Below are 17,903 nucleotides of genomic sequence, written 5' to 3'. Positions count from 1 at the left end.
TTAATATTGACTGCTATTGATGTAAAATATCTTTAAGAGTTTATTCGGAAGATAACAGCTCTATAAATATTATTTTGTGGTGCCCTGACTTTCTAGTTAATTACATTATCCTAACAGAAGCTTCTAAAGCCATGACATCATTTTCATTTTTCAAGCTGTTTAAAGGCACAGTCAACTTAGTGTAAACTTCTGACCCACTGGATACAGGGAATTATAAGTGAAATAATCTGTCTGTAAACAATTGTTGGAAAAACGACTTGTGTCATGCACAAAGTAGATGTCCTAACCGACTTGCCAAAACTATAGTGTGTTAAAAAGACATTTGTGTAGTTGAAAAACAGGTTTTAATGACTCCAACCTAAGTGTATGTAAACTTCTGACTTCAGCTGTATATACTGTATTCTATTCTACTGTATTTTAGTCAATGCCACTCTGACATTGCTCATCCCAAAATGTATATATTTCTTAATTCCATTATTTTACTTTAGATGTGTATTGTTGTGAATTGATAGATATTACTGCCCTGTTGGAGCTAGAAACACAAGCATTGTTAGATATTACTGCCCTGTTGGAGCCAGGAACACAAGCATTGTTAGATATTACTGCCCTGTTGGAGCCAGGAACACAAGCATTGTTAGATATTACTGCCCTGTTGGAGCCAGGAACACAAGCATTGTTAGATATTACTGCCCTGTTGGAGCCAGGAACACAAGCATTGTTAGATATTACTGCCCTGTTGGAGCTAGAAACACAAGCATTGTTAGATATTACTGCCCTGTTGGAGCCAGAAACACAAGCATTGTTAGATATTACTGCCCTGTTGGAGCCAGAAACACAAGCATTGTTAGATATTACTGCCCTGTTGGAGCCAGGAACACAAGCATTGTTAGATATTACTGCCCTGTTGGAGCCAGGAACACAAGCATTGTTAGATATTACTGCCCTGTTGGAGCCAGGAACACAAGCATTGTTAGATATTACTGCCCTGTTGGAGCTAGAAACACAAGCATTGTTAGATATTGCTAGATATCCTGACCCCTCCTGTCTCAGCCTCCAGTATTTATGCTGCAGTAGTTTGTGTCGGGGGGCTAGGGTCAGTTTGTTATATCTGGAGTACTTCTCCTGTCCTAATCGGTGTCCTGTGTGAATCTAAGTGTGCGTTCTCTAATTCTCTCCTTCTCTCTTTCTTTCTCTCTCTCGGAGGACCTGAGCCCTAGGACCATGCCCCAGGACTACCTGACATGACTCCTTGCTGTCCCCAGTCCACCTGGCTGTGCTGCTGCTCCAGTTTCAACTGTTCTGCCTTATTATTATTTGACCCTGCTGGTCATTTATGAACATTTGAACATCTTGGCCATAGTCTGTTATAATCTCCACCCGGCACAGCCAGAAGAGGACTGGCCACCCCACATAGCCTGGTTCCTCTCTAGGTATCTTCCTAGGTTTTGGCCTTTCATGGGAGTTTTTCCTAGCCACCGTGCTTCTACACCTGCATTGCTTGCTGTTTGGGGTTTTGGGCTGGGTTTCTGTACAGCACTTTGAGATATCAGCTGATGTACGAAGGGCTATATAAATACATTTGATTGATTGATTGATATTACTGCAATGTTGGAGCCAGGAACACAAGCATTTAGTTAGATATTACTGCCTTGTTGGAGCCAGGAACACAAGCATTTAGTTAGATATTACTGCCTTGTTGGAGCCAGGAACACAAGCATTTCACTACACCCGCAATAACATCTGATAAATACGTGTATGTGACCAATAAAAAAAATTTTATTCTGTGTCTGTCTGTCTGTTTGGTTAATTAGCTGATATTCTTAACACTTCTGGATTCAGAATCTGTAGAGCAGAATTATTGTGGAAGATCCACATTGTAGCTCGATTTAAATTTAAAGGCAATGTTCCCGAGTTCATGGAGACTGCATTCACGGTAAATGGACTGCATTCACGGTAAATGGACTGCATTCACGGTAAATGGACTGCATTCACGGTAAATGGACTGCATTCACGGTAAATGGACTGCATTCACGGTAAATGGACTGCATTCACAGTAAATGGACTGCATATGTTGTAAATGACCTTTTACATTTGAATTGGGATCTTCCATGATACTTCTGAGATATGGATGGAATCCAGCCCTTGGTTTGGGTGAAGACAACATGGTCACATGTCAACGCTTTGACATCACAAACACAAAATATATATTGAAAACTCAGATACTGATCAACAGAGACAGTAAGAGTCAACCCTTATATATGGTGACTGTATATTGATGTTGTAGTTTGTCCCTTCATGGCACCTGTAACGCCCCTCTGCTTATGTGCATTGGAATCCTTGGAATGTTTTGTCCTGTGATGAAACAATGGGCCCGTTAGTTTCTACTCCCGTCTCCTTAGTTACTGTCCTGTGATGAAACAATGGCCCCGTTAGTTTCTACTCCCGTCTCCTTAGTTACTGTCCTGTGATGAAACAATGGCCCCGTTAGTTTCTACTCCCGTCTCCTTAGTTACTGTCCTGTGATGAAACAATGGCCCCGTTAGTTTCTACTCACTTCTCCTTAGTTACTGTCCTGTGATGAAACAATGGCTCCGTTAGTTTCTACTCCCGTCTCCTTAGTTACTGTCCTGTGATGAAACAATGGCCACGTTAGTTTCTACTCCCGTCTCCTTAGTTACTGTCCTGTGATGAAACAATGGCCCCGTTAGTTTCTACTCCCGTCTCCTTAGTTACTGTCCTGTGATGAAACAATGGCCCCGTTAGTTTCTACTCCCGTCTCCTTAGTTACTGTCCTGTGATGAAACAATGGCCCCGTTAGTTTCTACTCCCGTCTCCTTAGTTACTGTCCTGTGATGAAACAATGTCCCCGTTAGTTTCTACTCCCGTCTCCTTAGTTACTGTCCTGTGATGAAACAATGGCCCCGTTAGTTTCTACTCCCGTCTCCTTAGTTACTGTCCTGTGATGAAACAATGGCCCCGTTAGTTTCTACTCCCGTCTCCTTAGTTACTGTCCTGTGATGAAACAATGGCCCCGTTAGTTTCTACTCCCGTCTCCTTAGTTACTGTCCTGTGATGAAACAATGTCCCCGTTAGTTTCTACTCCCGTCTCCTTAGTTAAGAATGTGAAATGTCAGAATAGTAGTAGAGAGAATGATTTATTTCAGCTTTTATTAGTTAGCTTAGTTACTGTCCTTCTATTAGTTGTAGAAGTAATACAGCTGTTATACAACACTGACCAGTTGTGGTTCCACAATGTGTATCAATCATTAATAACCAGTAGTCATTATGTATGTTATCATGTATCATACATGTCATCTACATGTTTATACTTTTAAAACTGCAATGTGTAACTTTGTGGGCGACTCGGCCCTTATTCCTTAACATTGATGGGTGTATCTGTCTGTCGTGTATCAAACACTATGTTGTTATTCCTCTTTGAAAAGAGGGAAATGATCCTGAAGATTGAAATTGTGTTTTCAAATTATTTTAATGCCTAATCTTTTATGTGATGTGTGTTGTGATTTTACAAATAAAGTTTGCTCTATCAGGAAACTTAACAGACAGGCAAGCAGGCAAGAAGGAACGCGCATCCACACTGCACTTCCAACAGGACAACGACCCTAAGCACAAAGCCAAGATAACGCGGGAGTGGCTTTGGACAAGTCTCTGAATGTCCTTGAGTGGCCCAGCCAGAGCCCGGACTTTAACCCGATAGAACATCTCTGGAGAGACCTGAAATAGCTGTGCAGTGACACTCCCCATCTAATCTGACAGAGCTTGAGAGGATATGAAGAGAAGAATGGGAGAAACTCCCCAAATACAGGTGTTCTGTAGCGTTATACCCTTGAAGACTCGAGACTGTAATCGCTTCGAAAGGTGCTTCAACAAAGTACTGAGTCAAGGATCTGGATACTTAAAATATATATATATATATATGATATTTATGTTTTTATTTTTTATACATTTGCAAAACGTTCTACAAACCAGTTTTTGCTTTGTCATTGTGGGGCATTTTGATACAGTTATACTGAGGCAGAGATTGTCAAGTGTAGGTCTTTCAGAGCATGCAGTTGCATGGTTTGCTAACTATCTGTCTGATAGAACAATTTGATGGGCTCATGTCTGTTAAATTGTCTGTCTGTAATGGTGTGCCCCAGGGCTCTGTACTTGGTCCCCTCTTATTCACTATTTATATGAATCATTTAGACAAAAATGTGCAAAATGCACAACTCCACTTTTATGCTGATGATACTGTTATTTACTGTTGTGCCTCGTCTCTTACAAAAGCTTTCCAGAACTTGCTGCTTTTTATACTGTTCAACATACCTTGTGTCAATTGAAGCTTATCCTCAAAACTGACAAAACTAATCTAATGGTGTTTTCTAAAGCAAGAAATAGACCTCTGAACCTTTCACCTATTACTACCTGTCAGGGCAAGGAGATTGAGGTTGTAACCTCAAATACATATCTTGGAATTTTAATTGATGATGGCCTCTCTTTTAAATTACATATTCAAAAACTTACAAAATAATTTGAGCTGAAGTTGGGATTTTATTTTAGGAATGTTTATTTTTTTTATTTCACCTTTATTTAACCAGGTTAAGTTGGAAACTAGGAGGAGGCTGGAAGGAGGCTAGTATCTGCTACATTTATGCCTTTACTAGACTATGGGGATATTTTATATATGAATGCTTCCATTCAGTGTTTGAGATCAATTGACTCCTTTACCATTGAGATGTATTATAAACTGCAAAACCCTTACACACCACTGCACTTTGTATATCAGGGTTGGCTGGCCTTCTCTAGTCAATTGTTGGCTCAGTCACTGGTATACTTTTATTTACAAAGCCATTTTGGATTTACTACCATTTTTGGGGGGCATTTGTATTGTTCAGAAATGTGGTGGTTCAGAAATGTGGTGGGTACTCTCTTCGTTCGCTGGACTTTATCCTGCCAACTGTTCCAACTGTTCCAAATGTTCCAAATGTTCCAAATGTTCCAACTGTTCCAACTGTTCCAACTGTTCCAAATGTTCCAAATGTCCGAACTGAATTTGGTAAAAGGGCTTTTATGTGCTCAGTACCAATACACCAACATCATCTGGGTCTCACTGGTTCTGTTCCAGTCTGTCCTGTCTCCATCTCTGGTATATTCAGTACCAATACACCAACATCATCTGGGTCTCACTGGTTCTGTTCCAGTCTGTCCTGTCTCCATCTCTGGTATATTCAGTACCAATACACCAACATCATCTGGGTCTCACTGGTTCTGTTCCAGTCTGTCCTGTCTCCATCTCTGGTATATTCAGTACCAATACACCAACATCATCTGGGTCTCACTGGTTCTGTTCCAGTCTGTCCTGTCTCCATCTCTGGTATATTCAGTACCAATACACCAACATCATCTGGGTCTCACTGGTTCTGTTCCAGTCTGTCCTGTCTCCATCTCTGGTATATTCAGTACCAATACACCAACATCATCTGGGTCTCACTGGTTCTGTTCCAGTCTGTCCTGTCTCCATCTCTGGTATATTCAGTACCAATACACCAACATCATCTGGGTCTCACTGGTTCTGTTCCAGTCTGTCCTGTCTCCATCTCTGGTATATTCAGTACCAATACACCAACATCATCTGGGTCTCACTGGTTCTGTTCCAGTCTGTCCTGTCTCCATCTCTGGTATATTCAGTACCAATACACCAACATCATCTGGGTCTCACTGGTTCTGTTCCAGTCTGTCCTGTCTCCATCTCTGGTATATTCAGTACCAATACACCAACATCATCTGGGTCTCACTGGTTCTGTTCCAGTCTGTCCTGTCTCCATCTCTGGTATATTCAGTACCAATACACCAACATCATCTGGGTCTCACTGGTTCTGTTCCAGTCTGTCCTGTCTCCATCTCTGGTATATTCAGTACCAATACACCAACATCATCTGGGTCTCACTGGTTCTGTTCCAGTCTGTCCTGTCTCCATCTCTGGTATATTCAGTACCAATACACCAACATCATCTGGGTCTCACTGGTTCTGTTCCAGTCTGTCCTGTCTCCATCTCTGGTATATTCAGTACCAATACACCAACATCATCTGGGTCTCACTGGTTCTGTTCCAGTCTGTCCTGACATATCATTACATACAGTATAGAACACCATCTAGAATACGTATCATTACATACAGTATAGAACAATATCTAGAAGACATATAATTACATACAGTATAGAACACCATCTAGAAGACATATCATTACATACAGTATAGAACACCATCTAGAAGACAGAGACATATCATTACATACAGTATAGAACACCACCTAGAAGACATATCATTACATACAGTATAGAACACCATCTAGAGGACAGACATATCATTACATACAGTATAGAACACCATCTAGAAGACAGAGACATATCATTACATACAGTATAGAACACCATCTAGAAGACAGAGACATATCATTACATACAGTATAGAACACCATCTAGAATACGTATCATTACATACAGTATAGAACAATATCTAGAAGACATATAATTGCATACAGTATAGAACACCATCTAGAAGACATATCATTACATACAGTATAGAACACCATCTAGAAGACAGAGGCATATCATTACATTCAGTATAGAACACCATCTAGAAGACATATCATTACATACAGTATAGAACACTTCCTAGAGGACAGACATATCATTACATACAGTATAGAACACCATCTAGAAGACAGAGACATATCATTACATACAGTATAGAACACCATCTAGAAGACATATCATTACATACAGTATAGAACATCATCTAGAAGACAGAGACATATCATTACATACAGTATAGAACATCATCTAGAAGACAGAGACATATCATTACATACAGTATAGAACACCACCTAGAAGACATATCATTACATACAGTATAGAACACCACCTAGAAGACATATCATTACATACAGTATAGAACACCACCTAGAAGACATATCATTACATACAGTATAGAACACCATCTAGAAGACATATCATTACATACAGTATAGAACACCATCTAGAAGACAGAGACATATCATTACATACAGTATAGAACACCATCTAGAAGACATATAATTACATACAGTATAGAACACCATCTAGAAGACATATCATTACATACAGTATAGAACACCATCTAGAAGACAGAGACATATCATTACATACAGTATAGAACACCATCTAGAAGACATATCATTACATACAGTATAGAACACCATCTAGAAGACATATCATTACATACAGTATAGAACACCATCTAGAAGACAGAGACATATCATTACATACAGTATAGAACACCATCTAGAAGACATATCATTACATACAGTATAGAACATCATCTAGAAGACAGAGACATATCATTACATACAGTATAGAACATAATCTAGAAGACAGAGACATATCATTACATACAGTATAGAACACCACCTAGAAGACATATCATTACATACAGTATAGAACACCACCTAGAAGACATATCATTACATACAGTATAGAACACCATCTAGAAGACATATCATTACATACAGTATAGAACACCTTCTAGAAGACAGAGACATATCATTACATACAGTATAGAACACCATCTAGAAGACATATCATTACATACAGTATAGAACACCATCTAGAAGACATATCATTACATACAGTATAGAACACCATCTAGAAGACAGAGACATATCATTACATACAGTATAGAACACCATCTAGAAGACATATCATTACATACAGTATAGAACACCATCTAGAAGACAGAGACATATCATTACATACAGTATAGAACACCATCTAGAAGACAGAGACATATCATTATATACAGTATAGAACACCATCTAGAAGACATATCATTACATACAGTATAGAACACCATCTAGAAGACATATCATTACATACAGTATAGAACACCATCTAGAAGACAGAGACATATCATTACATACAGTATAGAACACCATCTAGAAGACAGAGACATATCATTACATACAGTATAGAACACCATCTAGAATACATATCATTACATACAGTATAGAACACCATCTAGAAGACATATCATTACATACAGTATACAACACCACCTAGAAGACATATCATTACATACAGTATAGAACACCATCTAGAAGACATATCATTACATACAGTATAGAACACCATCTAGAAGACAGAGACATATCATTACATACAGTATAGAACACCATCTAGAAGACATATCATTACATACAGTATAGAACACCATCTAGAAGACAGAGACATATCATTACATACAGTATAGAACACCATCTAGAAGACAGAGACATATCATTACATACAGTATAGAACACCATCTAGAAGACATATCATTACATACAGTATAGAACACCATCTAGAAGACATATCATTACATACAGTATAGAACACCATCTAGAAGACAGAGACATATCATTACATACAGTATAGAACACCATCTAGAAGACAGAGACATATCATTACATACAGTATAGAACACCATCTAGAATACATATCATTACATACAGTATAGAACACCACCTAGAAGACATATCATTACATACAGTATAGAACACCATCTAGAAGACATATCATTACATACAGTATAGAACACCTTCTAGAAGACAGAGACATATCATTACATACAGTATAGAACACCATCTAGAAGACATATCATTACATACAGTATAGAACACCATCTAGAAGACATATCATTACATACAGTATAGAACACCATCTAGAAGACAGAGACATATCATTACATACAGTATAGAACACCATCTAGAAGACATATCATTACATACAGTATAGAACACCATCTAGAAGACAGAGACATATCATTACATACAGTATAGAACACCATCTAGAAGACAGAGACATATCATTATATACAGTATAGAACACCATCTAGAAGACATATCATCACATACAGTATAGAACACCATCTAGAAGACATATCATTACATACAGTATAGAACACCATCTAGAAGACAGAGACATATCATTACATACAGTATAGAACACCATCTAGAAGACAGAGACATATCATTACATACAGTATAGAACACCATCTAGAATACATATCATTACATACAGTATAGAACACCATCTAGAAGACATATCATTACATACAGTATACAACACCACCTAGAAGACATATCATTACATACAGTATAGAACACCATCTAGAAGACATATCATTACATACAGTATAGAACACCATCTAGAAGACAGAGACATATCATTACATACAGTATAGAACACCATCTAGAAGACAGAGACATATCATTACATACAGTATAGAACACCATCTAGAAGACATATCATTACATACAGTATAGAACACCATCTAGAAGACATATCATTACATACAGTATAGAACACCATCTAGAAGACAGAGACATATCATTACATACAGTATAGAACACCATCTAGAAGACAGAGACATATCATTACATACAGTATAGAACACCATCTAGAATACATATCATTACATACAGTATAGAACACCATCTAGAAGACATATCATTACATACAGTATACAACACCACCTAGAAGACATATCATTACATACAGTATAGAACACCATCTAGAAGACAGAGACATATCATTACATACAGTATAGAACACCACCTAGAAGACATATCATTACATACAGTATAGAACACCATCTAGAAGACATATCATTACATACAGTATAGAATACCATCTAGAAGACAGAGACATATCATTACATACAGTATAGAACATCATCTAGAAGACATATCATTACATACAGTATAGAACACCATCTAGAAGACATATCATTACATACAGTATAGAACACCATCTAGAAGACATATCATTACATACAGTATAGAACACCATCTAGAAGACAGAGACATATCATTACATACAGTATAGAACACCATCTAGAAGACAGAGACATATCATTACATACAGTATAGAACACCATCTAGAAGACATATCATTACATACAGTATAGAACACCATCTAGAAGACAGAGACATATCATTACATACAGTATAGAACACCATCTAGAAGACAGAGACATATCATTACATACAGTATAGAACACCATCTAGAAGACATATCATTACATACAGTATAGAACACCATCTAGAAGACATATCATTACATACAGTATAGAACACCATCTAGAAGACATATCATTACATACAGTATAGAACACCATCTAGAAGACATATCATTACATACAGTATAGAACATCATGTAGAAGACAGAGATATATCCTTACATACAGTATAGAACACCATCTAGAAGACAGAGACATATCATTACATACAGTATAGAACACCATCTAGAAGACATATAATTACATACAGTATAGAACACCATCTAGAAGACAGAGACATATCATTACATACAGTATAGAACACCACCTAGAAGACATATCATTACATACAGTATAGAACACCATCTAGAAGACAGAGACATATCATTACATACAGTATAGAACACCATCTAGAAGACATATCATTACATACAGTATAGAACACCATCTAGAAGACATATCATTACATACAGTATAGAACACCATCTAGAAGACAGAGACATATCATTACATACAGTATAGAACACCATCTAGAAGACATATCATTACATACAGTATAGAACACCATCTAGAAGACATATCATTACATACAGTATAGAACACCATCTAGAAGACAGAGACATATCATTACATACAGTATAGAACACCATCTAGAAGACATATCATTACATACAGTATAGAACACCATCTAGAAGACATATCATTACATACAGTATAGAACACCATCTAGAATACATATCATTACATACAGTATAGAACACCATCTAGAAGACATATCATTACATACAGTATACAACACCACCTAGAAGACATATCATTACATACAGTATAGACCACCATCTAGAAGACATATCATTACATACAGTATAGAACACCATCTAGAAGACATATCATTACATACATTATAGAACACCATCTAGAAGACAGAGACATATCATTACGTACAGTATAGAACACCACCTAGAAGACATATCATTGCATACAGTATAGAACACCATCTAGAAGACATATCATTACATACAGTATAGAACACCATCTAGAAGACAGAGACATATCATTACATACAGTATAGAACACCATCTAGAAGACATATCATTACATACAGTATAGAACACCACCTAGAAGACATATCATTACATACAGTATAGAACACCATCTAGAAGACAGAGACATATCATTACATACAGTATAGAACATCATCTAGAAGACATATCATTACATACAGTATAGAACACCATCTAGAAGACATATCATTACATACAGTATAGAACACCATCTAGAAGACATATCATTACATACAGTATAGAACACCATCTAGAAGACAGAGACATATCATTACATACAGTATAGAACACCATCTAGAAGACAGAGACATATCATTACATACAGTATAGAACACCATCTAGAAGACATATCATTACATACAGTATAGAACACCATCTAGAAGACAGAGACATATCATTGCATACAGTATAGAACACCATCTAGAAGACAGAGACATATCATTACATACAGTATAGAACACCATCTAGAAGACATATCATTACATACAGTATAGAACACCATCTAGAAGACATATCATTACATACAGTATAGAACACCATCTAGAAGACAGAGACATATCATTACATACAGTATAGAACACCATCTAGAAGACAGAGACATATCATTACATACAGTATAGAACACCACCTAGAAGACATATCATTACATACAGTATAGAACACCATCTAGAAGACATATCATTACATACAGTATAGAATACCATCTAGAAGACAGAGACATATCATTACATACAGTATAGAACATCATCTAGAAGACAGAGACATATCATTACATACAGTATAGAACACCATCTAGAAGACATATCATTACATACAGTATAGAACACCATCTAGAAGACATATCATTACATACAGTATAGAACACCATCTAGAAGACAGAGACATATCATTACATACAGTATAGAACACCATCTAGAAGACAGAGACATATCATTACATTCAGTATAGAACACCACCTAGAAGACATATCATTACATACAGTATAGAACACCATCTAGAAGACATATCATTACATACAGTATAGAATACCATCTAGAAGACAGAGACATATCATTACATACAGTATAGAACACCATCTAGAAGACAGAGACATATCATTACATACAGTATAGAACACCATCTAGAAGACATATCATTACATACAGTATAGAACACCATCTAGAAGACATATCATTACATACAGTATAGAACACCATCTAGAAGACATATCATTACATACAGTATAGAACACCATCTAGAAGACATATCATTACATACAGTATAGAACATCATGTAGAAGACAGAGATATATCCTTACATACAGTATAGAACACCATCTAGAAGACAGAGACATATCATTACATACAGTATAGAACACCATCTAGAAGACATATCATTACATACAGTATAGAACACCATCTAGAAGACAGAGACATATCATTACATACAGTATAGAACACCACCTAGAAGACATATCATTACATACAGTATAGAACACCATCTAGAAGACAGAGACATATCATTACATACAGTATAGAACACCATCTAGAAGACATATCATTACATACAGTATAGAACACCATCTAGAAGACATATCATTACATACAGTATAGAACACCATCTAGAAGACAGAGACATATCATTACATACAGTATAGAACACCATCTAGAAGACATATCATTACATACAGTATAGAACACCATCTAGAAGACATATCATTACATACAGTATAGAACACCATCTAGAAGACAGAGACATATCATTACATACAGTATAGAACACCATCTAGAAGACATATCATTACATACAGTATAGAACACCATCTAGAAGACATATCATTACATACAGTATAGAACACCATCTAGAATACATATCATTACATACAGTATAGAACACCATCTAGAAGACATATCATTACATACAGTATACAACACCACCTAGAAGACATATCATTACATACAGTATAGACCACCATCTAGAAGACATATCATTACATACAGTATAGAACACCATCTAGAAGACATATCATTACATACATTATAGAACACCATCTAGAAGACAGAGACATATCATTACATACAGTATAGAACACCACCTAGAAGACATATCATTGCATACAGTATAGAACACCATCTAGAAGACATATCATTACATACAGTATAGAACACCATCTAGAAGACAGAGACATATCATTACATACAGTATAGAACATCATCTAGAAGACATATCATTACATACAGTATAGAACACCACCTAGAAGACATATCATTACATACAGTATAGAACACCATCTAGAAGACATATCATTACATACAGTATAGAACACCATCTAGAAGACAGAGACATATCATTACATACAGTATAGAACATCATCTAGAAGACATATCATTACATACAGTATAGAACACCATCTAGAAGACATATCATTACATACAGTATAGAACACCATCTAGAAGACATATCATTACATACAGTATAGAACACCATCTAGAAGACAGAGACATATCATTACATACAGTATAGAACACCATCTAGAAGACAGAGACATATCATTACATACAGTATAGAACACCATCTAGAAGACATATCATTACATACAGTATAGAACACCATCTAGAAGACAGAGACATATCATTACATACAGTATAGAACACCATCTAGAAGACAGAGACATATCATTACATACAGTATAGAACACCATCTAGAAGACATATCATTACATACAGTATAGAACACCATCTAGAAGACATATCATTACATACAGTATAGAACACCATCTAGAAGACATATCATTACATACAGTATAGAACACCATCTAGAAGACAGAGACATATCATTACATACAGTATAGAACACAATCTAGAAGACATATCATTACATACAGTATAGAACACCATCTAGAAGACATATCATTACATACAGTATACAACACCACCTAGAAGACATGTATCCATTTCAAGTCCCCCCTCCCCCCATTGTAGCTAATTATCTACAACACATCGTACAGTTTTACAACCACGTATGAGTTATTATGGACGCTTATAGTTAGTATCACAGCACATCAGTTTAAGACTTTACAACATTCATTAAAAGCATTATAGATATGTACTTCATAGAAACTGTTACCCTTTATATATTCTAACCACTCTATTTAATTTATTCTATATTAAGGGTCCTAACCTAGAAACTAAGGCCTTCTCAACTTTGCCTGCAGTTTTCTCTCTCTCCCTCCCTTCCTCTAACCCCTCCCTCTCTCACTCCCTCCTTCTTCTCAACATTGCATGCAGTTCTCTCTCTCTTCCTCCATTCCTCTAACCCCTCCCTCCCTCTAACCCCAGCCCTCTGGCAGAACCAGGAAGTCCCTCCCCTTCCCACAAACTCTCTTCTGAGGAAACGAAACTGATCTGAGTCTCTGTGTCGTCTGTCTGTGTGAGAGTGAACAACCGTCCAAATGGCTCAACAGGGAGATCTGCTGGACCAGGACCAGTTCTGTTGTTCTGTCTGTCTGGATCTACTGAAGGAGCCGGTCACTACTGCCTGTGGACACAGTTACTGTAGAATCTGTATTGAGGGCTGCTGGGATCAGGATGATCTGAAAGGGGTCTATAGCTGTCCTCAGTGCAGAGAGACCTTCACTCCAAGGCCTAATCTGAGGAAAAATAACATGTTGGCTGAGGTGGTTGAGAAACTGAGGAAGACAGGACTCCAGGCTGCTACCCCTCCTGCTCTGTGCTATGCTGGACCTGGAGATGTGGCGTGTGATTTCTGCACTGGGACCAGAAAGCAGAAAGCCCTCATGTCCTGTCTGGTGTGTCTGGCCTCTTACTGTGAGACTCACCTCCAACCTCACTATGAATCTCCTGCTTTCAAGAAGCACAAGCTGGTCAAGGCCACGGCACAACTACAGGAGAAGATCTGCTCTCATCATGACAAACTGCTGGAGGTTTACTGTCGTACCGATCAGCAGTGTATCTGTTATCTGTGTACAATGGATGAACATAAAGGCCATGATACAGTGTCAGCTGCAGCAGAGAGGACTGAGAAACAGGTAAGACCAGAACAACTTGTTGGTGGCTGTCTGATAAACAAAGAATTAAAGATACAGTAGGAACTAAATCTGTTTGAATATGAGATCATTATAATATATACAATATGAAATGGATCCACAAATATGAACACAAACCTTGAGTATATAGATATGTTAACCCAGATTCTCCAAATGTATCACATTTTTCTAAAGTCAAACACTATTATCATTCTGAATGGCCTTTTATGAGTCCAAAGTTCAGTCTCAACCCCTTGATACATGTAGGCCTACCATAAAAACTATAATGATTCACATAGCAACATAATATCATATTGTAAAGGGACTTCCTCAGGATTGTAGACCTTCCTCTCTATGGGTCCTATGTCACATTACTATACTATTGATCTACTGGACTAATAAAGCTTGATAGCTCATTGAAGAGTGATTCTCCACAGAGGCAGCTGGGGATGAGTCAGCAGAAGGTCCAGCAGAGATTCCAGGAGAGAGAGAAGGAGCTGAAGGAGCTCCAACAGGCTGTGGAGTCTTTCAAGGTGAGTATTGTTGACCAGAGGAGACACACCATTTCACTTCTCTCCTCCAGTCAGAGAGAGAGAGAGAGGGGGGCCCCTATCCAATCCCACTGACCCCACTGTTGGGAACAGGCTGTCTGGACCCCTTTCAGAGAATAGACTGGTTCATGTAACCGACTGGGCTGCCTCATCACATAACCATGAGTAACCATGACGACTCATGTCCCCTATACATTAACATGGAGCTGTCTCTCTCTCTCTAAATTCAATTCAAAGGTCTTTATTGGCATGGGAAACATATCTTTACTATGCCAAAGCAAGTAAAATAATAATGAACAGTAAACATTGAACAACATTTATTTTCAAAAGAATAGAGACATTTCAAATGTTATAATTCAAGTGCAAACAGAGTGAGTCGTGCCCCAGACTGAGTCCTGGAGGTGAAATGGAAATGAATGAGGGAGAGTTCAGTGAGGTAGAAGGTGTGGAGAAGAGTTCAGAACCAGAGAAGAATTTGGTCATATGAGATTTGACTTCAGAAGAGTTCCAGGGGGTGTTGAGTGGTGGTGTCCCGTCCTCCCAGGTCGTTGTCATGGTGCAGGAGCAGATAGGGTCAAAGTAGTGGAATGTGGTAGTGGGGTTTTAATGAGTGTAGGTTAGTTGTCATGGTGATGGAGCAGATAGGGTCAAAGTAGTGGAATGTGGTAGTGGGGTTTTAATGAGTGTAGGTTAGTTGTCATGGTGCAGGAGCAGATAGGGTCAAAGTAGTGGAATGTGGTAGTGGGGTTTTAATGAGTGTAGGTTAGTTGTCATGGTGATGGAGCAGATAGGGTCAAAGTAGTGGAATGTGGTAGTGGGGTTTTAATGAGTGTAGGTTAGTTGTCATGGTGATGGAGCAGATAGGGTCAAAGTAGTGGAATGTGGTAGTGGGGTTTTAATGAGTGTAGGTTAGTTGTCATGGTGATGGAGCAGATAGGGTCAAAGTAGTGGAATGTGGTAGTGGCGTTGAATACAACAGGTGTTTTTACCTGACAGTGAAATGCTGAATACAACAGGTGTTTTTACCTGACAGTGAAATACTGAATACAACAGGTGTTTTTACCTGACAGTGAAATGCTGAATACAACAGGTGTTTTTACCTCACAGTGAAATACTGAATACAACAGGTGTTTTTACCTGACAGTGAAATACTGAATACAACAGGTGTTTTTACCTCACAGTGAAATACTGAATACAACAGGTGTTTTTACCTGACAGTGAAATGCTGAATACAACAGGTGTTTTTACCTGACAGTGAAATGCTGAATACAACAGGTGTTTTTACCTCACAGTGAAATGCTGAATACAACAGGTGTTTTTACCTCACAGTGAAATACTGAATACAACAGGTGTTTTTACCTCACAGTGAAATACTGAATACAACAGGTGTTTTTACCTGACAGTGAAATACTGAATACAACAGGTGTTTTTACCTCACAGTGAAATACTGAATACAACAGGTGTTTTTACCTGACAGTGAAATGCTGAATACAACAGGTGTTTTTACCTCACAGTGAAATACTGAATACAACAGGTGTTTTTACCTGGCAGTGAAATGCTGAATACAACAGGTGTTTTTACCTCACAGTGAAATACTGAATACAACAGGTGTTTTTACCTGACAGTGAAATACTGAATACAACAGGTGTTTTTACCTGACAGTGAAATGCTGAATACAACAGGTGTTTTTACCTCACAGTGAAATACTGAATACAACAGGTGTTTTTACCTGACTGTGAAATACTGAATACAACAGGTGTTTTTACCTGGCAGTGAAATACTGAATACAACAGGTGTTTTTACCTCACAGTGAAATGCTGAATACAACAGGTGTTTTTACCTGGCAGTGAAATACTGAATACAACAGGTGTTTTTACCTGACAGTGAAATGCTGAATACAACAGGTGTTTTTACCTTACAGTGAAATACTGAATACAACAGGTGTTTTTACCTCACAGTGAAATACTGAATACAACAGGTGTTTTTACCTGACAGTGAAATGCTGAATACAACAGGTGTTTTTACCTTACAGTGAAATACTGAATACAACAGGTGTTTTTACCTCACAGTGAAATACTGAATACAACAGGTGTTTTTACCTGACAGTGAAATGCTGAATACAACAGGTGTTTTTACCTGACAGTGAAATGCTGAATACAACAGGTGTTTTTACCTGACAGTGAAATGCT

The 17,903-nt window shown here is 37.6% G+C and overlaps 1 protein-coding gene across 1 annotated transcript in view; it reads left to right on the top strand.

Moving 5' to 3' along the window:
- The first annotated feature begins 14,487 nt into the window (after nucleotides 1-14,487).
- LOC110518269 (E3 ubiquitin-protein ligase TRIM16) overlaps nucleotides 14,488-17,903 on the top strand; it is an 11,746-nt gene continuing 8,330 nt past the window's right edge. Inside the window, 2 exon segments of the mRNA XM_090230896.1 lie at nucleotides 14,488-15,166; nucleotides 15,601-15,696. Of these exon segments, the coding sequence (XP_090087022.1) occupies nucleotides 14,570-15,166; nucleotides 15,601-15,696 (693 nt within the window). The 5' untranslated portion in view covers nucleotides 14,488-14,569.

The sequence above is a fragment of the Oncorhynchus mykiss genome, chromosome 4, assembly GCF_057628025.1.
Source record: "Oncorhynchus mykiss isolate SJ-2025 chromosome 4, ASM5762802v1, whole genome shotgun sequence".
NCBI lineage: Eukaryota > Metazoa > Chordata > Actinopteri > Salmoniformes > Salmonidae > Oncorhynchus > Oncorhynchus mykiss.
Note: the sequence above shows the minus strand (reverse complement) of the source record. Positions and strands in the feature narration are given on the sequence as shown.